Here is a 22,733-nt window from a genome sequence, read left to right as displayed (position 1 = left end):
AAAATGTTTTGACGATTGGGAGAAGCGTTGGCACATGTGCATCGCTTCAAATTGATGAAAATTTTAATGAGTGCTTCAAACGATTCAAACAATTATAAAATTTTTTTGAATTTTTTTCAGCTTATAAAGGGTTATCCATTTCGATGTTCTCTACTTTTTTAAAGAAAGAACTCAGAACTTCAATTTTAATGGGGAATTTTTATTATCATTCGAAAGAACATTCTTTGGCATTTATTTTTTGAAGATTATCTCTTTCAAATGTTGGCTACATCTCAGATGATCCATCAGTTGAGTCCAATTTTCGATGACTCGTTCGAGCAATTCGACTGATAACTGGCGAATGACACACCTGATGTTTTGCTACAAGGTCTGAATCGAAGCAGGATGTCCGCCTAGACTTTAGACTTTACATATCTCCACAGAAAGAAGTCTACATCTTACGTTCTCACCGGCATAATTTTTGATGAAATATGGACCGATGATTTAACCGGCTCACAAAACATACAAACCGGTTTTCGACCCAAATTTTTTTAGCGATGAGGTCCATTTCTAGCTCACGGGTATGTAAAGAACTGTCGCGCCACGACAACTAACTATTTGATGCCTGAAATTCAAGCTCGTGATCTCGGCGATATTTGGTTTCAACAAGATCAATTGATGGATTTATTGAGAGAACAACTTGGTGAGAAGATGATTTCACATTTGGGCCTGTAGATTGGCACCAAGTTCGTGTGATATCACACTGTTAGACTTTTTCCTGTAGGAAGATCTAAAGTCTAAAGTCCCGATAATCGCACTTCAATAAATATACAATATACTGTGCTTAAAACTATAAACCAATTTTTGAGGCTCTATTGCTTGTTGGCAACATTTTGAAGGAAATTTGTATATGTACGCTTACATATGTACACATATTTGTTCATTTGTTTTGATATGTTATGACTTTATATAATTTTGTCATTTGTTTTAAATTATTGAAACTTATTATTCGATCAATTGCGCTAAATATTCATTAATACTGAGAAATCATGAGTAATTCTTCTAACGGTTTGCTAACAAAAAATGCAACGAATTTCAAATTGCACACACGGACGCGCAGACACAAGCAGTACGTGACGAGTGAAATAGAGGTAGTTTTTTATATATAAACACATATTAGTCGCATAATAACTTTTAAACCTCTATAGATCAGCTGCTTTCGACCAATAGGCTTAAATATAGATCCCGACGCTCACTGTCAACTCGTTCGTCACAATGATCACTGCAATTTCGATACGAAGCTCATCAACTATTTGGAGTTTGCCGTTTGTACAATGAAGATCGACAATTTACCTTGGTTTGGCGAAGTCGGATATATCGTCTGTTCCCTCGTCTTGCTCTTGTTTTTCATATTGTCCGTGTTCGTAATGACCAGGTGGTTGTAAGTACCTACATATGTGCATACAAAAGGCCACTTAATATTTTCTAAATGATTTTTGCAGTATTTTACCAAATGTGCTTACCTTGTGTAACTGGTCTACAATTAAACCTTACCACTGTGGCATCCTTATTGTCTCAACTCTATTCATCTTGCCGAATTTATTTAAAAGTTCGATTATTTGCAACTCACCAAAAGAGATATACTCTCTTTTTCTCACGGAATTGGGAAGCAAGACGTTTACCATGTATATTCTGGGATTGGGATTGATCGCAATTCAAAGGAATTTGCATGTCTCACCATTTCACTGCATCGTCAGTCTGTTAGTGATCTTGCTTGGAAATATTTACGTATATATCTTAATAAGTTTTAAAAGTAAGAATGATATTCTGCCCAAAGACGAGCGAGCAGATTTAAAGTTGGAATGGCATGCCAAATCGTTAATCGTCGTTTATTTGGTTTATCTTTTCGCTCAACTCTACGATCCATTTAAATCGGTGCTTTCGAGAAGTAGTACGAATGTTGACGTTATTCCTGCGCCTGAGCAAATCGAAAGTGAAAATGTTATAGAGGATCTGCTGGACGAAGTGGTCACTACTTTGGCGGCGGATCATGGTGACACCGATAATTCCCCTTTAAAAACGAATTGTCAAAATTTTTACGGAGACATTTTCGGAAGAAAGTGTATGATCTTTAATATCTTATTTGTAAGTATAAAGAACGTATAAAAAGGCGTATACCAAGTTTAAGCTTAGAAATCCAGTAAGATAATTAAAGGGGTGTTTTTGAACCATGAGATTTGAAATTTTTAAAATCGAAGATTTCAGACGTTTATATATACTATCGTCACCTAAAATACAGGTGTCTGGTGAAAAAAATGGTGCTAAGATTCCTGATAAAATAAAAATAATTTTTTACGCGTTTTTTTGAAATTCCTGAATTTTTTTAAAATATTAAAAACAAAAATTTTGACACGATGCTGGTAGGAACGATAAAGGATTATATAAAGAAGGTTCTCACAAAATTTCAAGTAAATTGGTTGTATAGAACTTGAGATAACGCCGGTACCATGTGGAAAAAAGTAGTTTCGAGAAAAATGCGAAAAGTGAGTCAAGCCGAACCGGGCTAGGTACTGCGTCACTAAAGTAACTGTAGCTCTTAAAATAATTTTAATTTTTAAAAATCCTTTGGAGGATATGTTCTTAAGGGTCTAACTTTAAATATATGAAAAAAATCGAATTTTTCAAAATTCTAGAGTAGAATATCCCCTTAAAAGAACTCATAACGACAGTGTGAACCAAAACTGCTCACGTTGCAGGGTACTAAATATATGGGCCCCAGTATCCATAGTTTATTTGTGACCGAAAATATCGGTCAATATTTGCGATATACAATTGAAATTCAGAGAGAATCCTTTCGTGATAATAGTAACTCTTTGTACCAAAATGGGGTTGAATAGGGTCAATACTTCCCTGAGCTTCCATATATGTACATACCTAATTTAAAGATTTTCGAACTTCCAGGTGACTTTATACTGCATATATCGGTCAATATTTGAGTTATCTCAACGAAAATTACAGAGCATAGTTTACTCATAGCAGTGTATCTTTGTGCTTAAAATAGATAAAATTGGTCGAAAACTTCACCTGGTCCCCATATCACTAATATCAGGATTTTCGAACATCCGGCTGACTTTACTCCATATGATTGGTGATGGTATGTGAGGTACCTTAATGAAACCGAGGGAAAATTTTTTTAGTATATGGCATGATAATAGTTAAGAGATAAAATCGGGTCGTTACTACCCCAACTCCCATAGACTACATATTGGGTAGTCGAAAAAGTCTTTTCGTATTTTGTTTATAGATGTCCTTTCAGTCGCTACCAACCATGCGTACCATGTGAAAAAAAGTTACAGCTGTTCAAAAATGTGTGAAAATAATGAAGAAATTCGCTATATTTTGAAATTTTTGTATAAAAAAGGGAAGGATGCCACGCAAGCCACCAATGAAATTTGTGAAGTTTACGGGGACGATGCTGTATCAGTTCGAGTAGCACAACAATGGGTCGCTCGCTTCCGTTCTGGAAATTTTCCTGTGTAAAATTTTATTAAGATCATGTAGTAGCTGGCAAGCAGTCTTGACAACCGACTTTGAAAATACATTTGCGTTTAAAGTCTTAAGTGACTATATACATAGCTGACCTCAAGCGCGCAAGGTAATATCTCCACAACTTACGCATTTAGGACATCTTTGTAGAGATGTATAGGATTAATAAGACAATAGAAAAATCGACTTTTCGAAGCTGATTTGTCCTGAGAAGTGCTCGGAGACAACTGACCAATCGGTGCGCGCACTCTCCGAAGTACAATCGCGGCGGAAGAAAATCACCTTCCGGACAAACTCTGAATGTGTAGTTAAATGTGTATATTGGGCCTACAGCTATTTAAATGATTTATATAGACAAGCATTGAAGTAAATATTATGTTAAATATATATACTTTCAGGCACCCATGTGGATTATACTGACCCTATTGATTCCTGTTATAAATGAAAGTTCACCTTTCCAAGGTTGGAATAAATATCTGTTATGTGCGAATCTTATGCTCATATCTTTGCCACTAATAGTATACATAAAACTGGAAATTTGTCTTGGATTTTTCGCTTTTGGATTTCTAGCCGCTATTATTTTACTTTTTAAGGCAAGCGCTAGGGAGCCGCCCAGACTGTATAAAGTAAGTATGCAACTGGAACTCATTCAATATAGAAAGACCAACGGCCATTTTAAAAAATCTCGCGATATCCTCATTATCACTTTTTAACTTTTCTGTATTTATTTAGTACAATAGTATTAAGTAGTATATCAACACCTCAAATGTTGACGAAAATCGTTTTAATCAGAACAGATAGTCATTGATTACTTTCTGAGTACTTTTAAGCGGCTTTTTAACAACACTTTTCCAATTTATTTTTATACCTTTGTATATTTTCTTGCCAAATTCAAGGCCTTTAGTGTATTTGGATTGTTTGCTGCTTTCATGATTTGGCAGTTACTTACCATGGAAGCTGATACTTTAATTCATCAAAGTCTTCAGTATCTAATACGATGGAATCTCGATGATGTTGCCGTTGCGAGTTCTTCATTTTCCAGCAGTGTAACAGGTAAACATAAATACATACATATTTGAACATACAATTACTGAGTTAGTGTTGTAAACTAACTGTAATTTGTAAGATTTAAACTTGTTTACAATTGATAATATTATGTGACAGATTTTGATAAACTTTCATTTCAAAAGATAATTTAGGTAATCGAGTTATGGCATATATTTAATATATCTTCAATTTCTTTTCTTTTTAGAAATGATATTTGTTTATGAATTAATAAAATACGAAGAAGTGGATATTGCGCTTGGTCTCGTCACTGGCTTGGTTGTATACAATACAATCGGTAGCTTCCCTGCCATGGTCCTCCAGCCTTGTTTTGATACATCATCACCTGTAAGTGGGTGTATTATTTCCATATACTTATTATATATGTAAAGGGTGATCCGTTTTGAGGTTCCCTACTTTTTTTTATGAAAAAACACAGAAAGCTCAAATTTAATGAGGAATGTTTATTATCATTCGAAAAAACATGCTTTGACATTTATTTTTTAAAGGTTATCTCTTTCAAATGTTAGTCGCGGCTTCGTCTCAGATGGCCCATCCATTGAGTCCCATTTTCGATAACTGGTTTGAGCATTTTGACTGGTAACTGGCGAATAATACCCGTGATGTCTTCTAACGATGTGATATCACACGATCTTGGTGGCCAATTGACCAGCCCAAAACGTGAAATTATCTGCTCACTGAAGTGCGTTCTCCATAAACCCATTGATTGATGTGATGTGAGGGAAGTGGCGCAGTCTTGTTGAAACCAAATATCGCCGAGATCACGAGCTTCAATTTCAGGCATCAAATTGTCGGTTATCATGGCGCGATAACCGTCGCCATTGACGGTTACTTTTTCACCGGCATCATTTTTGAAGAAATATGGATCGATGATTCCACCGACCCACAAACCACACCAAACCGTTGTTTTTTCTGGATGAAATGGCAGCTCTTGAATCTCTTCAGGTTGCTCTTCGTCCCAAATGCGGCAATTTCGCTTGTTTACCAATTCTTGGTATACCAATTGAGCCAGAAGTGGGCCTAATCGCTGAACAAAATTGGCTAGAAAACGTCGGATCTTCTTGGATCTTGGCTTCAGTACTTGCACAAGCTGTATTTTGTATGCATTTAATTTAAGATCTCGACGTAAACTGCGCCAAGTCGTACCATACGTCAGTCTGAGCTGCTTCGAACGGCGCCGAATCGACTCTCCACGGTCTTCGTGTACACTTTCAGCTACGGTTGCTATATGCGTGCATGAACGTGATCTATTCGGTCGAATATTATCTAATAATGAATGCTGGGTCTCATGATGGGTGATGGTGTTGGGAATAGTGCGCTCAGTAGGCCGATTATGTTGAAATGCCAAAAAATACTGAACAAAAATAACAATACACTTAACACGAATCACACGTGATCTGTCAAAAAAAAATTATGGGATTGACTTATACGGGATAAGTAGAAAGAACTATAAGATAGATATTCAAGGAATAAGGAAGCTATAAAAATGAAAAGTGTCACGTTTTGTATTCCTCATATATTATATAGGAAACTCTGATCAGGCAATCAGAATTTCTTTCCGGGTCCTGAAATATTACATTTAGCATAATGGGATTTGATGTCAAAAATTAATGAAACCAATCATACTTTCATTGACGCTCACATGTCTAATATAATACAATGTGTGTTCCAGGACTTAAAAAAAAAAACAGAACAAATGGTTTTTTTGGCAAAATCAATTTATTTTATTCAAAATATTTTTGGTCTCTACATGGGCAAATGCATTTTTCCGAAAAGGAAGAAGTCGCACGGTGCCATATCAGGTGAATACGGGGAGTGGTTAATGGTTAAAATGCGATTTTTGGTCATGTAATCGGTCACAAGCGTCGATCGATGAGACGGCGCATTATCGTGCAACAAACGCCCACTTTCATCTTCGCGTTATTCGGGCTTTCGTAAGCCCAAATGTTCGGTTAAAATGCGATGAATCGATGTTTTGGAGATGTTCAATTCCCTTTACATGAATTTCAATGATGATTTCGGCTAATTTTTGATGAATTCACGCACAGTTTCGATGGAATGTGCGGTGATCACGGATTTGATTGGCCCACATGTTGATCGTCATTTATGTCCTCACGACCAATTTGAAAACGTTGAAACCACTCGTGCACTCTGCTACGGGATAGGCAATCATCACCATAAACTTGTTTCATCAATTAAAACGTTTCGGAAAAAGTTTTACCAATTTTAAAACAAAATTTAATTTTGCCTCTTTGTTTGAAACTCATTTTCGCACCGATAACACAAACATACTGACACTTAAAACGCAATAACTTCACTTCCAATCCATGAAATGTCATGAAATTCTCACTGGACAATCGATAAAGACAGCAGATTCTAACGCACCAGTCGACAGATGGTGCCACCAGGGGGCGCTAGATTCAAAATGTCCTGTTTACTTTGAAACTCACCTTGTATATATTGCTTATTATGCGAATTCTCTAAATAAAATAAATTATGTTTAGTATAATGTAATTCAGTCTCAAAATTGTGTGATATTGATTCACAAATTCGTGTCTACAAGTTCAATTGGTATAAAATTTCGTCAAATAACAAATTTCGAAATTATTAGTAATATTCACACGATTTTACTTCGTACAAATTGTGAGAGTATATAATTTTCGGTTAGGGCCGGAAATAAGCTCTTCCATACTTTTTTTAATTACATGTTTACTTTGTATTTATTTGCAGCTTTTCATCACTAACAACAATTCTACGATATACGTGTTTCTGTTCCTGATGATCGGTTATACCTTTATTGCACTAAGCATTTCTAATTTTGAATTGCGCCGTAGCTTTGGTATTTTTTTAATCATATTTTACACTATGTTCTTTCTCTTTATAATATTGTCGGCCTATGAATTTATACACCCTTATGGTTCCCAACATTCTTCTACAGTTCTCTATGATTCTTTGACACATTCTAATTGGTCATAATAATTAAAATTTGTGTACAATATACGAGTATAAACAAAAGTAAATTAAGTCAATAAAATATTGTTATAATCAGACGATGCCAATCTCTTTTTTTAATAATGTTAATTAAGATTAAGTAATATAGCGACAAGAGGCGCTATATTCTTATTAAAACTGCAACCCATACGAAGAAGAGGCCTTGAACTAATCCAAATGTACTATTAATATTGGAAATTTATAATCGAAATTTTTCATTGGGTGCACATCGTTCTTCAACAACCAAGCCTTGTGTGACTACGAAATCCTTCTGCCTCAGAGCGGAAAGTGAGAGGTTTATTAAAGTACCTGCAATTGTAGGCGTTCTAACAGTATACTCTCTAAGAGACATACACGCCGTAAGTAAGAGTATCTCGCCTTGAAAGGTGAAGTAAAAGCATCTAAACACTTTCTTCTCCACTATCGTGTATTATGCTGACAGAATATCAAGGAAGTTATATCCTCGGTAGTTAAAGACCACATACCCTCTTAGCGGCAGGGGAGAGCGACACACCAGTCGAACTTTTAACATCTATACGGTTGGATCAAAAATTACTGGTGGAATGGACACAGGTATCTATTGCACGAAGCTAGATCACCGGCAACCCTTCAAACACTCGGAATACTTCAGTATCTTCCATATAAGCGGTTGCATATACTGAATTCAGGGCCACAAGGGCATTCCGGGAAACGAAATGGCCGGTGAGACTCTTTCTTTATTGGCGTAGACACCGCTTACGCGGTGAATGGCCAAAAAGGATTCTTTTATATATAGCTCAAGCAGCTCACGACTTCCGGTCTTTGACGAAGTATCCCGTCCGTTGTTCCCTAAGGATGTAAACTAGGTTTTGGACCCGCCACGCAAAAAAAATTCCCAACCAAACCAACAAAAAAGCCGGTTATATTGCCAGAAGTGATATCCACTTGGTTGCCAAACCATGTGGATATCCTTAAGTACTTTCAGGATCGCCAAGATCATGTGCAAGGGAACGGAGGAAAAAACACGCATGCTTTTTACTCACACGATCTCGAAAGGACGGTTGTTGGCCTAGTCACACGTAAAAACTTACATATACGAGCTGTATGGGCATTATTATCCATGACATTTTTGAAAGTTGAAAATGCATGGTGGTAGGTGTGAGTGAAATCTATACTTCTGTTTGGCCTTGCCTGGAACTCGATTTAGAAATCTAAAAGCTTTGCAAGGGGCTAGATGAAACGACAGAATTAGATATTAAGTATGTATTAAATTCAAAACTGCGACTCGTATTAAACTAACCTCCATCTGCCATTACAAAGGATCTGTCTATGCATGGCATGACAGCTAGCTGGTATAACCTAACCGAACCTTACCTCTATCCTTGGCGTACCATGCGAATTAGATGGAATTAATACTAGCGGTCTCAATTAATTTGTGACAGACTAAAAGCGCTTTATGGGTGTCTTCATGATGAATACTTAGTAAAACTCCGAACACATCACAACGGATCGATGTTTTGAAGTTGAAACTGTGTAACCGGTACGAGCTCCGATTCACATCCGCCTAAAAATTTTCACTTCAGTAACAAAAAATTCAAAAATCTTTCGCTGTAACATTATATACTACTATGGGCAAAAAATAGCAAGACTTTATTTATAATTTTAAAATTCAATCAAATACACTTGTGCCAACGTTTTTTCCAACCCTCGAAACAGTTGTTAAAGTAAATTTTCGAAATAGTTTTCAATGCGCGTAGCGATTCACGTTTAATGTCTTCAATTGGCTCAAAACGGTTTTCCCGGAGCGGTCGTTTGAGTTTGCTGAGAAGCCAGAAGCCACACGGAGCTTAATCTAGCGAATACGGTGGTTGCTGCACGATATTGATTGAAAATTTGGCAAAAAGCTAACGACGCATAAGAATCATATAGTATTCATTGTGGACAGTTTGTCCGGTCGGAAGAAATTCGGTGTGCACCACACCACGATAATTGAAGAAAACTGTCAACATAACCTTGATTTTTGACTTGCTTTTTTTCGGATTCGGCTTATCTTTGCCATTGATATTCGGCCGACAGATCGTTTGTTTCCGGGTCGTAAGCATAGATCCAAGACCTCCTTTGAATAATTTGTGCCAATCAAAAACACTTGCACGCGACAAACAAATATCTCCGAAGGCCTTTTCCAATATTCTGAACGTTTCGGCACCAGAAATTTGATTCCGCAGACAAATGGAAGTTCTTTGTTGAATAATCTCACTGTAAAATTCGCCGAATGCACTTTATGTACTACAGAAAGACGAGCGTATACTAAAAACTAATTATTATTTTGATGTGACATTTGACACGCGAAATTTAAATAAAAAAGCCTTACTATTTTTTGCTCATAGAGAATAGAATATAGAGAATATTTCTCTGTAAAGCTTTTAAAAAATGCCATTCACGAGTTTTACCTAAATACAAACCTTTTACTTCATTTGCTTATGCATAAATGTAAGTATACAATTAAAATATTATTTTTGTAAATTGTTTTTATTTTTAGTGTTTATTAAATTCGAGTATAATCAACATTTAACACTGTAACATACATAACTACGCGCCTTATATATGTATTTTCGAATAATAATTCATTATCAACAATTTTGGAATTTGGAAATGTTTGGCCATTGATTAAGTATAATAATTGTATAATTAAGTTCACGTTTAAAATTTTAAATATAATTTTGAAAATTAGTTGGCAGAATAATACTAACAAGAACTAGCTACGCATTGGCTTATTTAAGCTACTATAATTAAAGAAAACCCTTCCATTAGAATATCTAAGCATACATCTACATAATTTATTACCACAAATATATTGTATTCGAACAAAACTCCAAATAATGTAAGTTTTGAGCAAAGCGATTAGATATATTCTGTAATAAGGTTTTAAAGAAGGACGCATAATATATTTGATATAATTAAATTAAAAGCTAATTACTTTTTCATAAAAGGTATTATTGGACTTAAATTTATTAGTTCCGCACAACTTGACATACAAAGGCTATTTCGAAAACGCAATAACATACAATTCATTACAAATCCTTTTACTTTTTATTAATATACTCTACTCTTATACTAGCGTGGTTCGCTATATAGTTTTTAATGTTTTTTTATATTCGTTACTAAAAAGTGAGAAAGCCTTCGAAAAATGTACAAATTTTTATTTAAAAAAAGTACAAAATAGTATTTGAAAGCATAATACTGCGGCTATTAAAACAATTTCAGTCGGGCTGTCAGACTTTAAAATTAACTGAAAGAAATATGTTTTTGTTAAACAAGCAGGTAAAAGTTTGGCTAAGTTCATTATATAAACTTATTATACAAAATTATCCAAACAAAAAAATATACTAATTCTATCAATACTTTCTTTTTTATAAATTATTAATAATTTTTTATATTAAATTATTTATATTGGGCAGATCTGTTCTGTCTAAAAAGTGTTATTAAAAAATTTTGAATAACCCTCGCAAATAAATTTTTGAATGGGCCGGCTTAGTATTGCCTGTACTTTTGGCTGTACAATAATTTTTATCTCCTCCATTGGTCAAACATGGATTTACTAAAAGATTATTAGCCTTTCGTCCCAATCTTTTTCATAATAAAGAGTTTTAATGATCCTCGAACATAATTCAAAATTCTTTAAAACCAAAACGGGAAGTCTTTTGCGATTACGGGGACACTCTTCTTGGCAAGCGAACAACCAAAAGTATATATAATGAAATTATTGTAATTTACAATAAGTTATCACCTTAAGATATTGTTATATATTATCTGCACAATCGTTATGGTTTCTACTCAACTAAGATGGGTGAATGAATAATAGAATCATATCAAATTGAAGGGGTAAAAACTCGAAACGATCCGGACCAGAGTGTAGTGTTTCGGTGATCCATATATAAGTTCTAAAATATCGTCAACAGAGAATACAACCGAAGTGCAATGATATAGTCTTCATATCTCATAATATTCAAAACCCTTAAAGTAAACTTCAGTGTCCTAAATTTCCCTGGAGACGATCAAATAATCTCATAAAATTTTTATTAGTGTGCGTGTCAGCGAGTTTTGTCGGCTGCACTTGCAGTACTTTGGATATGCTAGATGAAAATCGAAAATCTCCAAAGCACTTAAAAACTGTACTTAATTCGAATAATAGTTGAAAACAGTGTTTGAAACTTGTTTGCCTCTCGAGTCTATTTTTACAAGTCTGCCATCTTGTGAAAAAATATGTAAAATTTTTAATAGCAACTCTAATAAAGATTGATATCCCTTTTTATATCCTAGCGGGTAATAAAATGGCGGGTTTGACACGAAGTTTGTAACAGTAGAAGCAAACTTCGAAGACCCTTTAAAGTACATATATGTATAAATGATCAGCGTCACAAGCTGTGTTGATTTAGCAAAGTCCGTCTGCCATCCCTCTGTCTCTCTCTTTATAAACTATATCGTGAACTAGTCCCTCAGCATTTCACCTATTGATCTGAAAATTTTCATATGATCTCCCCAAAAAATTGCTCATTTTTTTGAAACCGCCGTTATCGGACCACTATAGCATACAACTATTATGTAGACTGATTGATCAAAATCAAGTCCTTGTTTAAATTTTTTTTATTTGACCAGGTAAATAGCATAGCTTATTGTTCAAGGCAGGGGCACAATCTCAAAATATATTTTTTGGCGATTTTGACGATGAGTGAAATTATTCAACAAAGAAGTTCCATTAAATTTTGTGTGCGGAATCAAATTTCTGGTGCCGAAACGTTCAGAATGTTGTTTGACATGGGCAAGTGTTTTTGATTGGTCAATAAAATAAAGATCGTTGGAATATCGGAAAGATCATTTGGACCTAAGAAAATTGAAAGCTCCATTGGTTCCAAAATTACTAAATTTTTTCGAAAAACAACGTCGCGTTTCACATGCTTTCCGACTACCAGGATGTCATGAAACGTATTTTTACTGGCGATGAGTCTTAGATCTATGTTTACGACTTAGAAACAGATGATCAATTGACTGAATATCGTGGCAAAGGTGAGCCGAAGCATACTGCAGTGATTCTTCGTAAGCTTTTCGGCAAATTTTCAACCAATATTATGCCGCGACCACCGTATTCGCCTGATATAGCTGCGTGTGACTTCTGGCTATTCAGCAAACTCAAACAACTGCTCCGGGGAAACCGTTTTGAGTCAATTGAAGACATTAAGCGTAAATCGATACGTGCGCTGAAGGCTATTCCGGAAATTGACTTTAACAACTGTTCCAAGGATTGAAAAAAACGTGGGCACGCGTGTATTGTGGCCAAGGAGGATCACTTTGAGAGCCGACATAGATTTTAAAGAATAAATTAAGAATTTCAAAATTATGAACAAAGTCTTACTACTTTTTGCACATAGTAGTAATAAATAATTTCAATAACAAAAGCTTTCTCAAATTTCAGTAACGTTATTTAAGTCTCTCCTTGTCGCATATAAGCTAGTTTCTTTTCCGATCAATTTTTTGCCCAAAGAAGCCAAGCAAAGAATGATTGACGGCAAACGCTAAGCATACTTTATAAAACTACTCATTTCTGTGGCATTTAGGCCCTTAAACGTAAGTTCTAAATATTATGCAATAAATAACGCTAATTAGTTAATAAATATACATAAATGGACATTTTTGGATGGCGTATGGAGCGAATTATGCTGATTCCTCATCTAAATATCCTGACTAACCTTTTGTCATATTCTATTTATAGGAAACCCACCATTTATTTATTCAACTTATCAATTGACTTCCTTCTCTTCAAACGCCGCATTGGCATTAACATCCTCATTGCTATTATTACTGTTAGCTTTCAACAGCTTGCCATTGTTACAATTCACTTCCGCCATTCGATCAGCAGCGATTATACTGGACCAATTTGCGTTCGCCTTAACTACCTCAATGTCGCAGCGTAGCTTTTGCAAATCTGCATAATTTAGTGTTGATTCTTCGCATGCTTGCAGCACTGACAATACATTCTGCAATTGGTTGGCGTACACACGCAAGCGCTCATTGTTGCTGTTCTCCTGCTTCTGCTCTGGCACACACTGCATTTCACAGAAAATATTATGTATGTTAATAATAGGCAATAATAAATAATTCAGGAAAATATTGTATTGCAATAAATACCCGCTGGCATTTAACAAACGTGCTGAGAAAGTCTCGAATCTTGAGCTCATTGAATTGACCTTCTGTCTGCCACATTTTCAGCACATTCAAAATGCTCTCCGCATCATTTTCCGCCCCATTGCCAATGATGTCGCCCTCGTCGGTTGTTATGTTGTGCAACGACGTTTGGTTGGGGCAGAGTAATTGCTGTTGCAAAGGCGAAAACTCAACTGTCGGTGAGAGTTTTTTGTAATTGCTGCAGAGCGTACTCAAATTGCAAATGTCCTGCGTTAGACGCTGTTGGTTGGCATTATATTTTTTTTGAGGGAATTTGATTTCAATTTTCAATTAGCCAATTCGTGAGTGCATTTGATTTATATATTACATGTAAGTATGTATGTATGTATGTATGTTTGATGGAAATTAATTTACATATGTATATTATGATATGTGTGTGGGTATGTATGCGTTTATGATGTTAAAAAAATTTCGACATTTTTCGCTTTTAACGTTACGTTGTTTTTATGGCAGATTGGAATAAGTGTCGCATTTTAATTTATTATTTATTTTTGAAGAAAAATAATAAATATTGATGATGGCGATTGATGATGGGGAGTGAGTTCAAACATCATGATTGGAATAAGTGAAAAAATAAAATCACATTAATGAATTTCATGAAATGAATCGAGATTTTGATATTGTGATTAAAAATAATAATTTGTGAGTGATACGAACAAAGCCTAAATTTGAATTAAAAGACGCAAAAATACAAACCAGGAGAACAACCAAAATCATAATCACTAAGCAAAACGGCTTGAAACTGTTATATACGAGCTTGGTGTGAATAACGAATGGTATTCATTCATAATAAAAAATATTCGAATTGACATAAAAAGCTAAATAATTTAATAAGCAGGCCAGCAAATATATTTGTAGTGACGTTATTATTGATTCATTTTGTTTTATTTACACCTAGCTCTGTTTTTTTATACGCTTGCAACAGCTACAGATGTTGCCTAAACCACTAAAGCGAAAATAACAAAAAAAAATTTTCAAGCCCCTAGGTACCGAATATGTGGACCCCAGTATCTATAGTTGACCTTTGACCGAAAATATCGGTAAATGTGTGAGATATATAATTGAAATTCAGAGAGAATCCTTTCCTGACAATAGTAACTCTATGTATAAAAAATGGATTGAATCGGGTAAATACTTCCCTGAGACACCATATACCTAATAAAGTTTTTCGAACTTCCGGGTGACTTGGTACCGCACATATCGGCCAATATGTGAGTTATCTCAATGAAAATTTCAGAATGTGTTTTACTCATAACTGTGTATCTTTGTGCCTAAAATAAATACAATTGGGAGAACCTAGCCCCATATAGCTAATATCCGGATTTTCGAACTTAACACCATATGATTGGTGATGGTATGTGAGGTACCTTAATGCAACCCAGGGAGCATTTTCTTAGTATGTGGTATGATAATAATTACTACCGACTCCCATATACTACATATCGTCACCTAAAATGTAAAATAACGTCACAACATTGGACATACATATGTACTTATATATATGTAATTTTAAGTAGTGAATCGTAATCAATGAAACACTCAATTTTGATCATACGTTATTTTTCATTTTAGGTGACGATATAATGATTTTCGTTTTTCTAACAAACCTTATACCGAATATCATCAGTTAGATATAATACATATGTACATATATGTATTAAAGTTTAAAATATTACATCTTAAGGTGTTCCCCTAGATTTGATTCTTGCGAATTGCAAGAGTATAAAATGTTCGGTTGCACCCGGAACTTAGCGTTTCCTTACTTGTTTTTATTTGATCTTTCCGATAAATATCTTCCTCGTTTGACTAAATATTCCATTAAGTTTCATTTTTTTAACCATTTTGAGAAACAGATAGTAAACTTTCTTTGTTTGGAGTAGGCCACTTTTTTTCGTTTGTCTGCTATTTCCAAAGCCTGCTTCAACGGATTCTTATTCAAATGTACTTACATATAAAAAAAATATAGTTTTTTCGGATAAAGGTAAATTATTGATTGAATTACTGATTTAGCACAAATGTGTGCGACTTGTTATGGTTTCATTATGTAGAAAAATGTATTATCGATCACTCTTAAAACCTTCGATAAAGAGAAGTCCTCTTGAGATCCTAATCCTTAATCCGTAAAGAGCTCAAGGCTCAACCGCAATTTTTAACTAAACATCAAAAAGTTGGTCCAAATTTTAGAGTCTAAAAACTCTAAAAATGTTCCGGCTATCTAATCAGCCACGAACTATCACTTAGTAAATTAAAGTGATATACTTTTATTGTTGCCAAGCTTTCGCCATTGCAGTTTGAAACAGCCATTATTACAAAATTGAATTCACGAGACAACTGCGAGTATTTTTTAAGACCACATTTTAATAGCATATAAATATACTAAAAAGAACATAAGTAGAAAAAAACCATTTTGTTACAAATAAATTAAAATAACATGCAGACACATATACGTAGCATAAACTATACGTATGTATGTACATACAGTATGCATGTTTGTATAATATGCATATATTAAATAAAAAATGAAAGTAATATAAAACTGGCATCAGTAACAATAATTTTATTTGAAGTTTTTTTTTGTCAATAAAGTAAACATACATACATCAATGTAGAAAAATTTATTATGTAAATAGGAAACAAATTTGCGACAAAATAATAACAATACGAATAATCGTTCAAAATATAAAAGAATAACTTTAGTTATAAAGTGCAAAAAATATTGAAATACACATACATAAGTCTACATAAATGATTATTTGGTAAATGTTCATACGACCATAAGTCTAACTGCGCAAATTTTGTTGCGGTTTTCAATAGTTTCGAAAATAAATGTAAAAGATATACCTATGTACATACATATAAATTTGTGGCCGAAGCTGGTAAACGTTAAAGTATACAATTATCGAGATAGACTTCTCTCAAGCGCAAGCAAACAAAGTTATAAAGCTTTAGCAGTCTACAAAGTGGTGTTTCTTATAATAAGCTACCGAAATCAAAATAAATGTTGAACTTTCAAAAGTGTTCACTGAATACTAAAAATTGATTAAACGCATATACTTAACGTTTAATGCTTTCGACCACGGAAATATATTTTATTTGTAAACACTTTTGTGTCGCTACTGTTGCTAACTTTTAAAAATTATGTCGCAATTTTTTATCGTTTCTTTATCGTTCCGTTTTCGGCTATCGTTTAAGAAAATTAATACTCGAATCATAAAATTCACATTGAGACCAAAGTGTGTTTCACAAAAAAACAAAAAAATAAATAAAAATAAAAATAATAATAAAATTAAAATAGTAATGGTGTGTTAATTAGTTACGTTCATGCGACTAACTTCGGTATGTGTTTAAGTATATGTGTAGAAGTATCCATGTATCGGTGAGTTCTACAACCAAAATAAATGCTTGTGCAAAAGCAACTCAATTCTAATGCAAAAAAATTATTGATCAATCGATGATGGTATTTTAACGTTTCTTTAAAATCTTACATCGATCTCATTACGGTGTCGTTGCATTTCGGCTTTCGTGTTCGACAAATCGTTGTTCTTTAACATTAGCTCTTGTGTGGCATCCATAAGCTCATCTTGCAACTTTATGTTAACATCCTGCAAATCTTTTATTTTCTCCAACATATCCTCTTTATTCTCTTGTAACTTATTCCTGTTTATGAAAATAATTAAAAAACATTTATTATATACATATTTATTTTTGTATTTGTCCACAGTATTTGACTCACTTATCGACAATAAGTTGCTGTATACAATTATCGTTGTCCATTTGTATGAGACGCAGGACCTTGAGCAATTTGGTTACCAAGCTGTCCACTTCGATCACCTGGTCCACCACTGCTTGCGCTGTGCAATACTCCATTAAAGAAGGCATTTCTGCCACTGAGTCATGGCAACTAACGTCATCAGAGTTATCATGCTCGCATTGACTATACAAATTGAGATGGTGTAAATATACCGTTAATAAATGTAATTAATTAATGTTGAAAATTATATAATACTCACTTCAATTGCAGTGTTGCTTTTTGTACACTTTGCATGTTGCTGATCTGCAATTCCATCTGTTGACGATTCACAATAGCTTGTGACAAGTTATGCAATGATTCATCGCCAGATGCGGGATTAATCAGTTCCGACGGTACTTCCAACTGAGAAATAATACCCGTGCATGATGAGACCATATTGTGTGAATGAGAATCGGGCATTGTCACATCTTCCAGCACGTTATCCATCATTAGACAGGGTTCTGTTTCAGAATCGAGCATCTCAGTAGAATCGGAGTCATCTGCGTAATGAACAAAAGGAAAATTAAGTTTTATATTGACAATTACGAAAATAAGACCTGACTCACCACCGACATTCTTTGTATCTCCATTATAATTGTTATTATTTTTTGTCGTAGCCTCACCGTTTGAATCACTCACACCAGCGTTTTCAATACTAATGCGTTTTCCATTTCGCGCCAATAGTTTTTTACTAGACGGAGTAGTTGCATTACGTATGGCACTTATTACGGCCGCAATGAATGATTGATTTCTTTGTGGTGACAAAGATCCATCACTCGACTGTGGTAAGAACTGTTGAGAGTGTGTGCAAAAGTCCAGTCCATTTGCATTAATGTTCGTTGGCATTCGACCTAGATAATCTTCCACATTTTGTGTTGATCGCGTCTCCAAGGCGTTGCCATGATTTTGTTGTACTTCTGGCTGGAAACCGATATCCTATCGATTATAATTAATTATCATATGTATATTAATTATTTATAAATATTCATAAATTATTGTATCAGCTAAATTTACTAGCAAGCGTATGCGATACAATGTTATTTTATCGAAACCAGCTCAGCAAAGTATATTGATCTTTCAAATTATAGACGTAGCAATTTTTTATATAATATTATATGTATATTAGCAGTAACCCTCTATAGACAAACTATTTTAATAAGACATTGGTTAAGATATAGATACTAAGCAATATTCTTAGTGATTTCAATTTAGACGCTAAAAGAAGGATACACTAACACTTGGTCAAACTTGGAGTTTTATAGTAGCAGTTAACCCAATAACCACATATTCTTCAACAGTTCGAATACGGCTTAAATCTTATGACACACCAATGCACACACCACAAAAGGATATATTAGTTCAAATAAACACCTGGAAGAAGTCTTTGCCATCAGTTGGTGCATAGAGATAAACCTCCAACGCAACTATCGCAACGAACCATACTTAGCGATAGTCAGCCGGCACTTAAAGCAATATCCTCCTATGAGATCAAATCGCTACTGGTGCAGGAGTGTAGAGAACGGCTGAACAGCCTAGCGCAATGAGCCAAGTGCAGGTCATCTGTGTGCCTGACCACAAAGGTATAGTCGGCAATGAACTGGCTGATAAGCTCGCTCGCTCAGCAGCATCCACTAACATGGTAGGACCCGAACCTTTCACTAGGTTGGGTCCCTATACAATAAAGAAGCTGCTTCGCAAGAAAGAAGGAGTAAGCAGAGAGAAGTATTGGCAACAACTACATGGCATGTGGCGTGCCAAGTTGCTAATGGGGGGTTATAACCTCAACAGGCTAAAATATGCTATCAACATCCCTAGGGATAAGCTCAGACTACCATTCCCCGTTTATCTATCAATCAATCAACATCTAGCAGAGACCTATTTACGTTCCAAATACTGTGGTAGGTTAAATTGTTGCATATTGAGACTTTGCTTGCCTACCCAAAAGAACGATTCTAAGGGAACATTAACATTGGTTAACATAGTTATATACATAAGTAGTTAACTCACCTAGCTAAAAGCTGCAAAAATTTAATTTAATAATAAAATATAAGAGCAGCCAAAGATCGACTTGACTATATTTATGCATGTAAAAGAAACGGGTGCGGATTTACACCCATCCAATGAATATCACGTTACCAGCTTTTCAAAAACTGCCTGATGTTTTGTGACTTTCCAACAACAACAACATTCACCACTTCAAAATAAATATGGTATACTATATATGCTAGATTATGTTTTTTTTTTCAATAAAATGATTATGCTCCAGTGGTACGAATGCGTTGAATGATGCGCATCTATAAGAGCAGATGTTAATTACATGCAGAAAATGAATGTTTGCGTTGTATTAACTGCGAACTATAACTATGTTAATAAAGTCAAACAATCTACAGCTAAAACATTAATACAAAAAGAAAAACCCACCCCAACCATTAATTGTCATTGGTCAGCTTGAGGAGCATCGCAGGCCATCTTCTCATAAATTGGAAGTGAGCATTCAAAAAAGGCAGAAGTATTTTATCTAAGTCTCAATTACAATTTACAATACTATGAGTACTTTAATAAAATATCAGTTCATATACAAGTAAGTACTATAATTTGAACTCTACTATCTTAGTTTCTTCTCTGTCATGAAATGCTTTTCCTTATTTTGCAAGCACAAAGAAGCCAAAATCGTAAAACACTTCAACATCGTTTACACCGAAGCTATACTTAAACACGAAAAATTCCATATACATACATATGTATGTAAGTACTTGATTTTGAGCGGTCAGATTATAACGTTGTTTTGGGCAATAATCCATGTCAAATTTCGTGAAAATACCTCGTCAAATGAAAAAGTTTCCCTTTACAAGTACTCTATTCCGATCGTTCAGTTTTTGGGGAAGCTATAGGCTATAACGATTTGATCGGAACCAATTCTTTGTAGATGGTACCGTTGCTTTGGACATTAATCCACGCCAAATTTCGTGAAAGTATCAAATTATGTGAGAATATCTGGTCAAATAAAATATTTTTCTATAAAAGAACTTGATTTCGATCGTTCAGTTTCTATGGTAGCTACATATTTCTTATAGTGGTCCGATATCGATGGTTCTGACTAATGAGCACCTTCTTGGAGAGAAAAGGACATGTAAAAAATTTACAAAAAAAAACCTGAGGGACTAGTTTTTGTATATGCGAGTACGGAGAGACGGACAGACAGACAGAAGTACATGTCGTCATGGTGATCATTTACATATATACTTTATAGGGTCTTCGACATTTTTTCTCTGTATGACCAACTTTGTGGTAAACTTAATATAACTCAAATGAAAATATTTGTCGTCCTACCTCCAAATCGTGTTCAGTTATATTGTAAGTGGAGACCAATTGTTCGACTAAGCTATCCAAACGGGAATGCAGGCCCGATAATGCAGCAGATGCGCCCGAGACCGAATAGTTTTGTTGCATCATCATTTCCTTAGATTTACTTTCCAGTGCTGCATATTTGGATTGTAGCATACGGTTCTCCTGTCTGAAATAAACCAACTTTAATAGTAATTATACGATTTTAACGTATGTTGCACTGAATTCACCTTCGCTGCTCATTAAGCCGCACTAAGTGACGACATTCATCGCGCAAAACCTTCACCTCTTCTTCACGCCCCGACAACTGTTGCTTGCAAGCTTGATGCTCATTCTCTAGTTCTTTTAATGCATCACATAATGCTGATTTTTCATGTTGCAGAAAGTCTTGTAATTCATTCGACTCCTGCTCGATGGCGGCTTTTTCTTGCAACAAACATTCCTGCGCGGCCAGTGAACGATTCATTTCAAGCTGTAAGGATCGGCACAACTGACGCAGCTGTCCAATCTCGTGCTGACGCTCGATTAACTCATGACCACTCATTTGTATTTGCGATTCCAACATGAGTAAACTATCGTGGCCACTTCCACTGCCTTCGTCCGAAGTTGGCGTAGTAGCGTCGCCGTCCAAACTAATGCCGCTCACGCTGCCGCCTGTAATACCATATTTTCCGCCCGCTAAACGTGCCTTTTCCAACATACTCATCACCCGTTCCGTATTTAAATTTAATTCACGCTGTGTAGCCAACTTCTCTTCACGTTCGCGTTGAAGCTTAGCACTCAATTCATGTTCACGCTGCGCTAATTGACGCACCTCATCTCGTAATCGCTCTAATTCAGCATCACGTATATCAGTCTGTGTGGTCTGTTCATTTTGTTCAACTGCATCTACAGCACGCGTTGCTGGCGTTCGCCCAGCAAACACATTCTCCAAATCTTCCCCGGTGAGCGCGGTCTGAACGCTGGTCTCATGGTATATGCGCGTTTTAGGCGGCTGCGCTGGTGTTTTTCGCGTGTGTATCAATGAGCGCGGTTGGTTGCTTTGTGGCGTGGATGCACCAAAGGCGCTTACTAGACTACGGCGCGTGCTTACCATTACCGACGTGGTCATACGTGTGTCACGCGTTATTGAACTGCTGCGCGAGTCAGGCGTCGCTGTCAAGTCTTCGACGGACTTTTGTTTTCGCCGCCGTGGCAGCGTGCTATATGGATTTGAACTGGTATTGTTGCTGGTGGACTTCATATCCATCGATGCCATCATATTTGAGGAGCGCATCTTTAGTGACATCAAATCTGGGGTCACAGAGACACCACGCTTCGCAGCCCCGCTAGCTGTGCTAGAGGTGCGGGAATTGCCGGGCCAACGGCCATCCTCTTGAGGTGTACACGGCGTACGCGCACGACTTAATGACGGTGTACGTTGTACTAGACGCTGCATGCTCATAGACTGCGTGCGGCTCAGTGTGTTCGGCAAGGAATCTGGCTTCTGTGGTTTTGTGGCACGTGTCGTCGTAGTGGAGCGAAAGGATGAAGTTGGTGCCGCCATTAAAGTCTTATTAGTGGCATTAATCGACTGTGGCTTGTCAGCATGACGTTGTGCTACCGTCGACGCTACTGCAGGTACATGACGCGACAAAGATGAAGTACGCTTTACACTAACTGGACGCATACGTGGAGTTGTTGCGCTATTAACTTGGTTGCTAGCCGCGGAAGTTGAGTTCCCAGAAATTGGTGTACTGCTGCAATCTGCACAAATAAAATAGTTTAACATTTTTGACACTATTTTTAAACAATTTTG

At 35.6% G+C, this 22,733-nt stretch overlaps 2 protein-coding genes across 8 annotated transcripts in view; one reads left to right on the top strand and one right to left on the bottom strand.

Moving 5' to 3' along the window:
- The first annotated feature begins 969 nt into the window (after positions 1–969).
- Positions 970–7,634, top strand: LOC126761748 (uncharacterized). Its single transcript, XM_050478125.1, has 7 exons — positions 970–1,130; positions 1,188–1,420; positions 1,482–2,124; positions 3,924–4,151; positions 4,422–4,578; positions 4,778–4,917; positions 7,321–7,634. Exons 1-7 carry the CDS (start codon positions 1,029–1,031, stop codon positions 7,564–7,566), a joined length of 1,749 nt encoding a protein of 582 aa, XP_050334082.1. The 5' UTR covers positions 970–1,028; the 3' UTR covers positions 7,567–7,634.
- A 2,434-nt stretch (positions 7,635–10,068) lies between these two features.
- LOC126763526 (uncharacterized) overlaps positions 10,069–22,733 on the bottom strand; it is a 55,898-nt gene continuing 43,233 nt past the window's right edge. For 5 of the 7 annotated variants that reach the window (XM_050481094.1, XM_050481095.1, XM_050481096.1 and 2 more), the window contains exons 4-11: positions 21,166–22,681; positions 20,921–21,104; positions 18,157–18,526; positions 17,811–18,090; positions 17,534–17,734; positions 17,286–17,457; positions 13,744–14,019; positions 10,069–13,661 (exon numbers count right to left, since the gene is read on the bottom strand). In XM_050481094.1, the coding sequence (XP_050337051.1) occupies positions 13,356–13,661; positions 13,744–14,019; positions 17,286–17,457; positions 17,534–17,734; positions 17,811–18,090; positions 18,157–18,526; positions 20,921–21,104; positions 21,166–22,681 (3,305 nt within the window). In that variant the 3' untranslated portion in view covers positions 10,069–13,355. Of the gene's footprint in view, positions 13,662–13,743; positions 14,020–16,400; positions 17,224–17,285; positions 17,458–17,533; positions 17,735–17,810; positions 18,091–18,156; positions 18,527–20,920; positions 21,105–21,165; positions 22,682–22,733 lie in introns of those variants that run through there. The other 2 variants (XM_050481100.1, XM_050481101.1) reach the window with 2 other exon arrangements.

Source organism: Bactrocera neohumeralis, chromosome 6 (genome assembly GCF_024586455.1).
Source record: "Bactrocera neohumeralis isolate Rockhampton chromosome 6, APGP_CSIRO_Bneo_wtdbg2-racon-allhic-juicebox.fasta_v2, whole genome shotgun sequence".
NCBI lineage: Eukaryota > Metazoa > Arthropoda > Insecta > Diptera > Tephritidae > Bactrocera > Bactrocera neohumeralis.
The sequence above is the reverse complement of the archived record's forward strand: the minus strand, read 5'-3'. Positions and strand labels throughout refer to the sequence as shown.

Bases quoted from the DNA above. Each gene is read 5' to 3' on its own strand.
- LOC126761748 (XM_050478125.1), top strand. From the start codon at position 1,029: ATGAGTAATTCTTCTAACGGTTTGCTAACAAAAAATGCAACGAATTTC. The intron at 2,125-3,923 runs GTAAGTATAAAG...ATATACTTTCAG, and splicing joins TGATCTTTAATATCTTATTT to GCACCCATGTGGATTATACT. The intron at 4,152-4,421 runs GTAAGTATGCAA...GCCAAATTCAAG, and splicing joins AGCCGCCCAGACTGTATAAA to GCCTTTAGTGTATTTGGATT.